Source organism: Argentina silus, assembly GCF_951799395.1.
Source record: "Argentina silus genome assembly, chromosome: 3".
Taxonomy (NCBI): domain Eukaryota; kingdom Metazoa; phylum Chordata; class Actinopteri; order Argentiniformes; family Argentinidae; genus Argentina; species Argentina silus.
Window position 1 is genome coordinate 954682 of NC_139657.1, and position 12963 is coordinate 967644.

The following is a 12963-nucleotide window of genomic DNA, read 5'->3' on the forward strand; positions in this document are numbered from 1 at the left end:
TTTGTGACTTTCTGGATTTATTACACAGGCTTTCTCACACCACAGCAAACCCCATTCTTGAGGTAGCTTTTATGATGAGCAGATTTGTAAAATGATGTATAGAGAGTGATATCAACACGCAACACTACACCTCACATTCAAACCTCACGTTTTTTCTGCACATAGAATATTTGGGCCTTAACATTTTTTCAGCCCACCTAAGTGTACAAATACGGAGAGGGCAAAGGACATGAATGTCGCCACTTCCTCTGTCAAACATTTTGAATTCACCAGCATTTATACTGAGGAACAAGCAAGCTCAGACGTTTGACCACATTCTTTCTCAGAAACTCATTTCACTGTTGCTACGGCAGATTTAAGCATATTTCCTAATTATTGCACTTGTAGAGGATACAGAAAACATTTCTCAGAAGCGATAAGCAGATATACATATTGTATATACACTCACCAGCCACTTTATTAGGTACACCTTGCAAGTACCGGGTTGGACCCCCTTTTGTAGCCCATCTGCTTCAAGGTTTGACGTGTTATGCGTTCAGAGATGGTCTTCTGCATACCATGGTTGTAACAAGTGGTTATTTGAGTTACTGTTGCCTTTCTATCATCTCGAACCAGTCTGCCCATTCTCCTCTGACCTCAACAAGCTCACTGGATATTTTCTCTTTTTTGGACCATTCTCTGTAAACCCTAGAGATGGTTGTGCATGAAAATCCCAGTAGACCAGCAGTTTCTGAAATACTCAGACCAGCCCGTCTGGAACCAACAACCATGCCACGTTCAAAGTCACTTAAATCACCTTTCTTCCCCATTCTGATGCTCGGTTTGAACTTCAGCAGGTTGTCTTGACCATGTCTACATTCCTAAATGCATTGAGTTGCTGCCATGTGATTGGCTGATTAGATATTACCGAGCAGTTGAACAGGTGTACCTAATAAAGTGGCCGGTGAGTGTATTTTTTTAGAAGCTGTACAAAGGTTTTTGTAGGTGATTTATTTTAACTTCACTTTCTCTCTCCTGTTAAAGTAGGGGACCATAAAGGACGATGATAGATATTGTACAAGACACAATTTACTACGATTAAACTGATGAATCTGCCTCTATGTCTTCTTTCTTACACAAGGGGCAATAGAACTGTTGATGTCTGGACCATGATACTTTCTCCAGTGTGTCCTCAGGTTGCTGGACATAGTGAAACTCTTCCCACACTGGGAGCAGGTGTATGGCTTCTCTCCTGTGTGTATTCTCTCATGGACCTTCAAGTGTCCTGACACAGAGAAACTCTTCCCACACTGGGAGCAGTGGTACGGCTTCTCTCCTGTGTGTATTCTCTGATGGTCCTTCAGGGTCTCTTGTCTATTGAAACTCTTCCCACACTGGGAGCAGGTGTATGGCCTCTCTCCTGTGTGTATTCTCTCATGGATCTTCAGGTGCTCTGACATAGAGAAACTCTTCCCACACTGGGAGCAGTGGTACAGCCTCTCTCCTGTATGTATTCTCTGATGGCCCTTTAGGGTTCCTCGTCTATTGAAACTCTTCCCACACTGGGAGCAGGTGTATGGCCTCTCTCCTGTGTGTATTCTCTGATGTGCCTTTAGGCTGTCAGAGTGTGTGAAACTCTTCCCACACTGGGAGCAGTGGTATGGCCTCTCTCCTGTGTGTATTCTCTGATGTGTCTTTAGGCTTTCAGAGTGTGTGAAACTCTTCCCACACTGGGAGCAGTGGTATAGCCTCTCTCCTGTGTGTATTCTCTGATGTCTCTTTAGGTTTCCTAGTTTACTGAAACTCCTCCCACACTGAATGCAAGTGTAAGTCTTCTCTCCTGTGTGAGCCTGTGGCGGTGATTTAAGGTGAGATGGACAAATGAAACTCTCACTGCAATCTAAACAGTGACGGGGTCTGCAAGTGTGACTTCTCAAATCCTCTGGCTCATAGAAACTACTGAAGCAGTCCATGCAGTGGTGATTCTTCCGTCTTGAGCTCCTCTGTCTGTGTTGTTTATGGTTTCCTGATGCAGTGGAGCTGGGCTCGCTGTCTGAGCCTGGGTTGGAGCTCTCTCCTGTAAGAATAGCAACATATACAGGATTATAACAACATGAGAGCAACAAGTAGTGCTTCCATAGGCTCAGCAGTGCCAGAAGTAACAACATCTCTGGGGTCTGCAGAATACAATGACTGAACACAGACTTCAGTCAGACTAAGCAAGTATTGACTGTTACAGTAGTACACTTACACCATAGAGCATTGACAAAGAGTTGTACAATAAATACCATTTTCAAATGAGCCAAATTCATAACATGAACTCACCATCCAACTCATTGTCTTTCTCCTCTACATCCTCTCCTCCTTCCTCTTCTTTCACCATCACATCTTTCTCCTCTTTTTCCTCCTCTTTCACCATCACTTCTTCTTCTTCTTCTTCCTCTTTCACTACTACATTGAGATCCAGTGTTTGACTGCAGTCCTCCAGCTTCACTGCCACCATCTCTGGACCCCGCTGTGTGCTTGTCTGGGCTGGAGAACCACAGCCAGAACCCAGGGACTCTGTGGACTTGGGTTCAGACATGGTAGCTGGGCTGTGAGGTGGATCTGTGGACCTGGGTTCAGACATGGTAGCTGGGCTGTGAGGTGGATCTGTGGACTTGGGTTCAGACATGGTAGCTGGGCTGTGAGGTGGATCTGTGGACTTGGGTTCAGACATGGTAGCTGGGCTGTGAGGTGGATCTGTGGACCTGGGTTCAGACATGGTAGCTAGGCTGTGAGGTGGATCTGTGTCGTGTAAACAAAAGAAAAGGCACAAGCAGTGGAGGGTAAATGAAGATTATAAAAACCTTACAGATAGGATATGCATTACTATTAAGCAATATGGAGGGGGTTGCTGTCCACATCACACACCCTCACCACTGGTGTCTCCCAGGGCTCTGTCCTGGGACCCTTATTGTTCTGTCTGTATAACAAATCTCTTGGCTCTGTAATTTCCTCACAAAGTTACTCTTACCACAGCTATGCTGATGACACTCAATGACACACAGGTGGCGACACGTGTCTCAACGTGTCTCGGACACATCTCTGCCTGGATGCCTGCTAACCACCTCAAGCTCAATCTTGACAAGACGGAGCTGCTCTTCCTTCCTGGGAAAGCCTGCCCTCTCCAAGACGTCTCTGGACTTCTCTCCACTGTGTCCCCCCAGCCAAGAATCTTGGGGTGATCCTGACAACCAACTGCCCTGTGTGGCTAACATCACAGCGAGGCCCGTGCCTGTAGATTCTTCCTCTACAACATTTGAAGCATACACCCATTCCTCACGAGAGAAGCAGCTCAATTCCTGGTCTCCTGCCTGGTTGGGCTCCCTGCCGCCACCATCAGACCTCTGCAGCTCATCCAGAACGCTGCACCCTGCCTGGTGTTCAATCTCCCCAAATTAACTTCCAAATGTTCTATACTTTTTACTAAATTTATCTATACTTACCCTCTCTCATCTGTCCATCCTCTCTATCTATCTCTAGAAACTTCTATCTTTCATCTGTCTATCTATATATCCTTCTCTCATTTATCTAACCTTGTCTCATCTATCTATCTATCTGTCTAACTATCTATCTATCTATCTATCTATCTCTCTAACTATCTATCTATCTATCTCTCTAACTATCTCTCTCTCTCTCTAACTATCTATCTATCTAACTATCTATCTCTCTCACTATAAAAAAACAACTACACTGCAAACAGTCTCAACAATGCAACATATGAATGTGGTATTAGAATGCTGGTGACTAATGGATGTAAATGAGCCTTTAGAAATGGGGCCTATTGACCTGGCCAACAAGATGAGCGCTTGTTTGTTGTGTTGCTGAAATGTGACTGGCTTAACCAGCTGGCTAGCTGACCAACCTATGCTAGCTTTCGTCCTCATTGACAAACGTAATAAACACTGAACTTCAAAATTGCTTCGCTAGTCATACAATCATGTAATTCAGAAATTTGCTGGAAAGAAACTTAAAAATCACTTATGGATTCATTGTTTCGTTGAATAGTCGTGACTTTGGGCTGAAGGGTTCGTCTGTCCCGCTGTAACCATGGTAACGCTTTTGACAGCGCATGTCTTAGCCAGGCTACGTTTTATCCCATAACCGCTGTGAGTTACCAGACAGATCAGAGAGGTGCCACTGACATTACCGTCCTTCCTGATTTACCCAATATAGGTTTTTTACTGGACTAAGATATATGCCATTTAGCTGACGCTTTTATCCAAAGCGTCTTACATTGCAGTGAGTACATACATTTCAGTATATATGGTCCCAGCAGGAATCAAACACACAACCTAAGTGTTGTTAGCGCCATGCTCTACCAACTGAGCCACAGAGGACCGCACAAGATATGCAAGTGGGCGGGGCTAACGACTTCAGACGGGGAGGGGGAGGACGGAAAAAGACAGTTTCAGCCCAAAAACGTCACACACAAAAACTACCACACATTTGGACAATTTCTCTCTTGAGCTTGTTTAACCACAGACGTTTTAGTATAGCTAAGAAGTTTCACAGTTTAAATTACAGTATCTATTCAGTTCGAAAAGTATAATCTCAGCTATCAATATTTCTCAGACTGCCTAACCAGGCAGGCAAACGGTCGCCTGGCAACCTGCTCCATAGGTTTGCGTGTAGGAACTGTTTGAGTCTCCATCAGCGTCAGCCAATAGAAGATGGACCCCTTCATTAGCGCCACTCTTCTAATGTACCGCTTTGAGACAGGTCAGTGTTGCGCTATCTGTCCTAAGACAATGCTGTGCTATGCTATCTGTCCTAAGACAATGCTGTGCTATGCTATCTGTCCTAAGACAATGCTGTGCTATGCTATCTGTCCTAAGACAATGCTGTGCTATCTGTCCTAAGACAATGCTGTGCTATCTGTCCTAAGACAATGCTGTGCTATCTGTCCGAAGACTATGCTGTGTGAGCATGTATGCCTACAAGAGTCTGTTTGTCATTGTGTCAGAGAGACGGTCTTCTTTCTGTGTTTGTATTCGCTTAATGAAGGAAAATAAAGACTGGAGGTCAAAAAGTATGTTCTTGTATCTTTATTCCATACTCAGCAATGGAGAGCAGGAGAGAGTTGACGTTTAGGCTGTAGCCTTCCTCAAGACAGACACAGAGGAATGAATAGACACATACATACGGGTGTGAGAGGACAGCAGGTGCCTCACCTGTGTGTAATTAACACCAATAATCAGGTAAGTCAATGTTTAACCAGTAATATGCCATGACAGTCCATAATAAGCTACAGTGAGACATGGGGCAGAATGACAGCAAAGCCATGTACAAGTAAATAGGTCCCATATCAAGGAATAGCGTCTGGTATATCAACTCTGCACTTCACAGATGGGGTCCCTCGGCCCTCACTGTATCCCAATATGTTCATCCTGGACTCAAGAATCAAGGTTAATTTAAACGTCATTTTGATGTTGGATGATGTAAACTAGGTGAAACTCAACTAGATAACAAACAATACAGCTTCTCTCTCTCTTTTATTTGGGGTTAGTAAAGCATTACATCAAACAGCCAAAAATTTATAAATATAATAAAATATAGCAAAGATCAAACAGAAACAAAAACCATTGTCTTTGTCACACACGGCTAAGCTTCCATAACAGACACACACATCTGGCTGCTCGTCTTTGTTCTTGTACAGTCAGACTGCGCACATGTCTAAGGATGACTAATATCAGTACCAGGAGCTGACACCTGAAGCCAGGGCCAGTAGAGGGTAACCAGGAGCTGCTACTTTATCAGTTTTGTAGAAAAGGTTTCTTCCATGTATAAATCGAACGAGCAGCCTACTTCTAATACGTTCACTTTTCTTTAGCTTCCAACAACAACAACAACTACATCAGGTGTGACAACTGCTAACACTGCACATATGCGTGTAGTTATTCCAATGCTTCTAATGAGGACAAACACACAATCCAGAACCCTCTCCTGTTCTATGACCAAAGACACAATTTACTACAAATCAACTGATGAATCTGTCCCTGAGTTCTTACTTACACAAGGGGCAATGGAACTCTGTCAGTGTCCGGATCATGACAATCTCTCTGGTGTCATCAGGTTGCAGGACTTACGTAAACTCCTGTGTGTATTTTCTGATGTTTCTGTAAGGTTCCTGCCTGCCTGAAACTCTTCCCGCACTGGGAACAGTGGTATGGCCTCTCTCCTGTGTGTATTCTCTGATGTGTCTTTAGGCTGTGAGAGTGTGTGAAACTCTTGTCACACTGCAAGCAGTGGTATCGACTCTCTCGTGTGTGTACTCTCTGATGTCTCTTTAGATCTCCTGCTTGTCTGAAACTCTTCCCACACTGGGAGCAGTGGTGTGGCCTCTCATCTGTGTGTATTCTCTGATGTGACTTTAGGCTTCCTAGTTGACTGAAACTCTTACCACACTGAGAGCAGTGGAATGGTCTCTCTCCTGTGTGTATTCTCTGATGTGTCTTTAGTTCCCCTCGTTGCCTAAAACTCTTCTCACACTGAGAGCAGTGGTATGGCCTCTCTCCTGTGTGTATTCTCTGATGTGTCTTTAGGTGTTCTAGTTTACTGAAACTCTTCCCACACTGAGAGCAGTGGTATGGCCTCTCTCCTGTGTGTATTCTCTGATGTGTCTTTAGGTTTCCTAGTTTATTGAAACTCTTCCCACACTGGGAGCAGTGGTGTGGCCTCTCTCCTGTGTGTATCCTTTGATGTCTCTTCAGGTTGCTCATCTTAAAAAAAACTTTTCCACACTGAAGGCAAGGGTAAGTCTTCTCTCCTGTGTGAGTCTGTGGGTGTGGTTTGAGGTGAGTTGAACAAATGAAACTCTCACTGCAATCTAAACAGGGACGGGGCCTGCAAGTGTGACTTCTCAAATCCTCTGGCTCATAGAAACTACTGAAGCAGTCCATGCAGTGGTGATTCTTCTGTCTTGAGCTCCTCTGTCTGTGTTGTTTATGGTTTCCTGATGCAGTGGAGCTGGGCTCGCTGTCTGAGCCTGGGTTGGAGCTCTCCCCTGTAAGGATAGGAACATATACAGGATTATAACAACATGAGAGCAACAAGTAGTGCTTCCATAGGCTCAGCAGTTCCAGAAGTAACAACATCTCTGGGGTCTGCAGAATACTATGACTGAACACGGAGTTCAAGAGAGATTCATCAATCCCACAATAAGCAACTTACATAAGCAAGTATTGACTGCTACAGTAGTACACTATAAACACAAGACCATCGACAAGGAGTTGTACAATAAATACCATTTTCAAATGAGCCAAATTCATAACATGAACTCACCATCCAACTCACTATACGTCTCCTCTATTTCCTCTCCTCCTTCCTCTTCTTTCACCATCACATCTTCCTTCTCTTCTTTCACCATCACATCTTTCTCCTCCTCTTCCTCTTCTTTCACCTCCACTTCGTCCCATCCTTCCTCCTCTTTCACCATCACATCTTTCTCCACCACTTCTCCTCCTTCCTCCTCTTTCACCATCACTTCTTCCTCCTCCTCCTCTTTCACTACCACATTGAGTTCCAGTGTTTGACTGCAGTCCTCCAGCTTCACTTCCACCATCTCTGGACCCTGCTGTGTGCTTGTCTGGGCTGGAGAACCACAGCCAGAACCAGGAAACTCTGTGGTCTTGGGTTCAGACATGGTAGCTGGGCTGTGAGGTGGATCTGTGTAGTGTAAACAAAAGAAGAGGCACAAACAGTGGAGGGTAAATTAAGTACGTAATGTGTAATGTTGATAGGGGAGGGTCGTCTTTTCCATTACAACGGCTGTGAGAGAACGGGAGGGGGATGCAGGACGTTAGTTAATGTGTCACCGTCACCTTGACTACTTCAATGTCACTCTCCTCTTGTGCACTTGCTTCATAAACGTTCATTTGTCGCCTAGGTTGTAGCAACCTCATGGTGGGTATAGGGTGGGTATATTTTAGTATCATGGTGGGTATAGGGTGGGTATATTTTAGTATCATGGTGGGTATAGGGTGGGTATATTTTAGTATCATGGTGGGTATGTAAATAGCCTTAACCTATTGATGTTACATCCAGCTGGGTGAATGGAATATGAATGGACAGTCATCCAATATGCTGTAATAGAAATAACGGCTTATAAGAAAAATAATCGTCCTCCCTGATCTTGAACGGCACCTTCCAAATAGGCAATGGCATTATGGTAAAAAAAAACTAAAAACAAATGTGTGCACAAAACTAAATTACATTATTTGATTTGCTCCATGTTTTAACGAAAATCGAGATTTAGCCTACTGGTGATTGTTGTTCTCTATGACAACTGTAGGAAACAAACCTGTGCCAACAAATCTCAGTTTTGGCGCGTCTCTATTCACAGACTTCAGTCACACAGCTGATGTGGTATATTAGGGAGGCTTTACTACATGTTTAGGGGAAAGTACATGGCTGCAGTCAGATGGACCCTGTTGCCTATATTGGTGATTTGTGTAAATCGCATTTGTAATAATTCGCGTTTTTGAGAGCCTCAGGTATTCAGTAGTCACTGCAAGTCCAAAAGGCGAGATGGAATTAGCGAAAACAAGGGGAATACATGTCCGCTATCGTAAAATGTCTAGTCGGCATACGGAAAAAAAGACACACCTCTGCTGTAGAAGACATTGAAGAGAGACGTGGCCAAATTAGTTGTCAATAATGGTTGTCATTTTTACCAACACGGCCTCTCAATAGTGTCCTATTCTTTACCAAAAATATCCGACTCTGCTTTTCTCGCCAGAGAGGATAGAGAGAGTGCACGACGGATGGTTAGAGCCACCTAAAACCCAGTGTGACTGGAGCGAGATGTGTTTTTCTAATTGTTTATTGTTGAAACTACAGGTTCCTGAACCAGCCAGGAGTTGAATGTTTAATCTTAGGATATACTGTATGATTGATGGGGGAGGGTAATCTAACCATGGTGGAATGTTGATTTAGGCCACCGTTCTGAGAGCCCCTTGTTACTGCAACTGCTATGGAACTTTCACAACTCTTGAATAAAAACATCAGGAGACCTGCAGAACACATTCTTAGAATGATTACACAACAATGCACCCTCTTTGCTACCAGTTGAAGGAATTTGAATCACAGGAATTGGTCTGTCTTGACCTCTTATTGAACTTCCATTCATACTATTTCTTACACTTTGTTGTGACCAACTATGTCTTAAAATGTATGTAGCAGAAGGTTTAAACGCATATCACAGTTCTGTCCCTCATGCTCAGGAAGAACTAATCCTGGCTGTGTAATGTGTTATTAAGTAGAAGAGCCTTTATCGGGAGCTATGTTGAGAACATAAGATAGGTGGGGAATTTAGACAACGATGGCCCCTGGTTGAGATACAAGTGTCATGGGGCACTTGTATCTGTTCTCTCCACACGTAACTTCATCTGCTACCAAAATAAGACTCTCACTTTCTCTCAACTTCCCAGCAAATCCATCTATCGTCCAAACCAACTTTAAACTACCAAAATAAGACTTTGCAAGCCCAGTTTCTTCTGGAACTTTTTTCTAGTTATAATCTAATAACAAGCTGTTATCACACTCCACTTGAATGTCACACTGCAAAATGTTAGAGATACATAGAGTTATGTTAGAGATAAACACTGCAAACAGTCTGAACAACGCAGCATATTAATGTGGGGTTAGAATAAGGCTAAAATGAAATAAAATGCTGGTGACTAATGTATATGCCATTTAGCTGACGCTTTCATCCAAAGAGACTTACATTCCAGTGAGTACATACATTTCAGTATATATGGTTCCAGCAGGAATCAAACCCACAACCTAAGCGTTGTTAGCACCGTGCTCTACCAACTGAGCCACAGAGGACCACAACACTACTTCGCCATCGACCAATGGACGTAAATTAGCCGTTTAAGTAAATTGGGCCTATTAAGCTGGCTAATAATATCACTGACATTTACTCTCCCATATCGACCTCATTCAGAGAAGCCATTATGACAGCTGCAACTGCAATCCGAGGCCTCAAATCAGTTCAGTCGGAATGATGTCACTATGTACAGTCACTCCAGTCACCAACAGGGGCAGCAGAATCTAAACAGTGCACGTCATTCCGACTGAATTGATTTGGACAGTTTGTTTACATTTAAAAATAAATAAATAAATTTAAACATGTTTTTAGGGCATTTCTGCTTTATTGGGATAGAGACAGTAGCGATTGACAGGAAGGATGGGACAGAGAGGAGGGATGACATGCAAGATAGGTCGAGGGTCGGAATCGAACCATGAACCTTGCGATTACGTGGTAAGTGCATTAGTGTGCTACGCCACGAAGCGCCCCAGGACAGTTTGTTTACATGATTGTCGCATTGATCTGTGCTGCCAGTGTACATTGGTGGTGTAGGACGCGCATGTTAAGAGTCCACCTCTGTAACCTGCAGTCCGTCGCTCTCTGTAACAAGTGACAGCGATGATTACAGCCTGCTACAAGGGTCACACGTCATCACGGGCCGTCTCAGTGATCTGGAGTGTGTGCAAAACAAATACGGAGCCCTATTTGATGAAACACACATTTACAGTTCGGGTCAACATCCACAATGTCACACATCCAGCTGTATGCAAGCGTGTCTAATCAGGGTCACCAGTTAATATCGCCACATCGAATATTGTAATACCTTAACTGTGTTAAAAATCGTGGAATGCTTTTCGTTGATTGGGTTGCAGTTACAACTACCATTACGAGGCAAATGAAACGATGCAATGCAGGACTTGGCTACGGGAAACGTTTCACTTACATTTGGGAATTTTCAACGTTGAGACAGTGAGATACCGGCGCTGCTCAAACCAGGATTGTAGGACGTCTGATAACTCCAGAAATAAAAGATAATTGACCTTTCGCAAAAGCCCTGCCCGCCTTAGTTACTGTTGCTACGCCCGTCAAGCTGCGCTCCTTTGTCAGCGGGAACTGTAAACAGCCAAGCATGGAGGGGAAAAGTAGCACATTACTGCTCAGTGGAAGTCATTAGTTTTGGAGTAATACCTCCGCGATGTCCTTCAGATCGAAGTAAAAGGGATTGCAATATGCAGTGGGGGGATATATTCAGAATATTCAAAACAACAAGGAAGGGGACACAACAATAATTGAAGCAAAAGCATACAGATCTGAATCAAATGAGAAACCCCATCAGCTCATCCTAACATGCGACAGCACAGCCTTGTGGACCAGTCATGCTCTTGCACTGCCGGGTGAGTTCTGTTTATATAGTTATTATTAAATCTTTTATCAGTCAACATCATCCCATCAACTTCAGCACAAAGTCACCTGTTAAATGAACAGAGGTGTACAACCAGAGCCCATAGCAGCAGCATAGTACACCAAGCTCACATGTAACCTAGTGTATCCATGTGGCTTTGTTGTCAAACCTCATGCCCTACACACCGTGGCACGTCACCTGACCGTAAGGTCAGAGAACGAGGAGAGAGTGGAAGCCCAAGCTATGGGCTGTTAGAAATTAGGTGCCCGTCCAAGGAAAGCTTCACAGTGCGTCCCTACCTTTTCAAGCAGGCAGGCGGCAGCTACAAGCTGAAAGAGTGTCACACTTATCATCATCAAACAATGGGGCAGCTTGGGCTCACGGTTACGTCATGGTGTGATTTCTTTGTTAAATGTACCACGTAGGGCGGACACACTGATGTAGCAAAGTAGGAGCAGATGAAGAACAAGCTTGGTGTTGTTTTCTTTGATTACTACATAAATGCCAGCGTTAATTTGAAAAAGGCAAGGATTATCACTCACCATTGTTGGTAACACACTGTGGAGTTTCTTCTGGGTTTTCCTCCATGGTGCTGGAGGTGGAGGCCTGCTCATGTGCAGCATCTTGCAAATCACATCTGCATCTGTACGAGCACAACCCGTTTTATGTTTGTATTACTTTGTATATGAATTGTACTACCTACAATCACAGAGGTATGTACTTAAATAAATGAAATATTGTTGTTACTTGTGTACCGTTTTGTTGAAACCTTTCGACAGCCTCGTCCATGTTCCCTTGTCTGGTTCGGCACTTGGACAGCAACTACCGGGTTGGGATACTCGGGAGTCGGCCGTCCATTCACAAAATGCTACGAAGATTAAAGCTAAATAAGTTGGTAATTGCCTGTTGGGACGTCGTGTTCAACCTTGATTTCAACGTATGTGAAGCCTCCAGCAATGAGACCCGCTTCAAACACAACCCAACCGATAGCTAACGTTAGCGAGCTAAACCTTACAGCGAGTAACGTTAGTTTGCTGGTAATAGTGATACTAGTTATGTAACATTAGTAGTAATAATACTAGTTAATAGGAACCATAACTTTTAAATCCAGTTTTGCGAATGTGATCTCACATCTAACAGCGTTCGCTAGACAATGACAACATTAGCCAGCTAGCTTACCTTGGAGCAGACGAATGTATGTTTGTTAATGTTGGAGGTACTGAGCTGGGAATGCGGCCTCCCACACTGTCGTATCCACTGCCGGCATCTTTCCTCTTGGGTTTTGGGCTTTGGAAAGGGGATAAAAATGACTCCCCCCTCTAAACTTTTGGGGTATCTGCTGTCGGATTTGCAGGAGCCGTACGCACACCGTTTCACCATTTCACGTCTTAACGACCGCTTGACGGACCTTCTCCACGTAGTGACCGGTTGCTAAGGTGGGATTGGACAAGGGTCGTTTGGGGGAGGGGTTTTACGAAAAGGTGAATTCCTCCAAGCTCGCTCCCTCGACGTGCGCGTGTCCAGTCTGCCTCGACGTGCGCGTGTCCAGTCTGCCTCGACGTGCGCGTGTCCAGTCTGCCTCAACATGCGCGTGTCCAGTCTGCCTCAACGTGAGCGTGTCCAGTCTGCCTCGACGTGAGCGTGTCCAGTCTGCCTCAACGTGAGCGTGTCCAGTCTGCCTCAACGTGCGCGTGTCCAGTCTGCCTCGACGTGAGCGTGTCCAGTC

The 12963-nt window shown here is 44.3% G+C and overlaps 1 protein-coding gene across 1 annotated transcript; it reads right to left on the reverse strand.

Annotated features, from left to right (window-relative positions):
- On the reverse strand, nucleotides 1–12955 carry LOC310802609 (uncharacterized protein). The gene is made up of 7 exons (XM_083667073.1): nucleotides 12417–12955; nucleotides 11993–12105; nucleotides 11780–11880; nucleotides 7306–7689; nucleotides 6425–7027; nucleotides 2305–2766; nucleotides 1–2056 (listed from the first exon to the last, which is right to left on the reverse strand). Exons 1-7 carry the CDS (start codon nucleotides 12615–12617, stop codon nucleotides 1098–1100), a joined length of 2823 nt encoding a protein of 940 aa, XP_083523199.1. The 5' UTR covers nucleotides 12618–12955; the 3' UTR covers nucleotides 1–1097.
- Nucleotides 12956–12963: the final 8 nt, after the last annotated feature.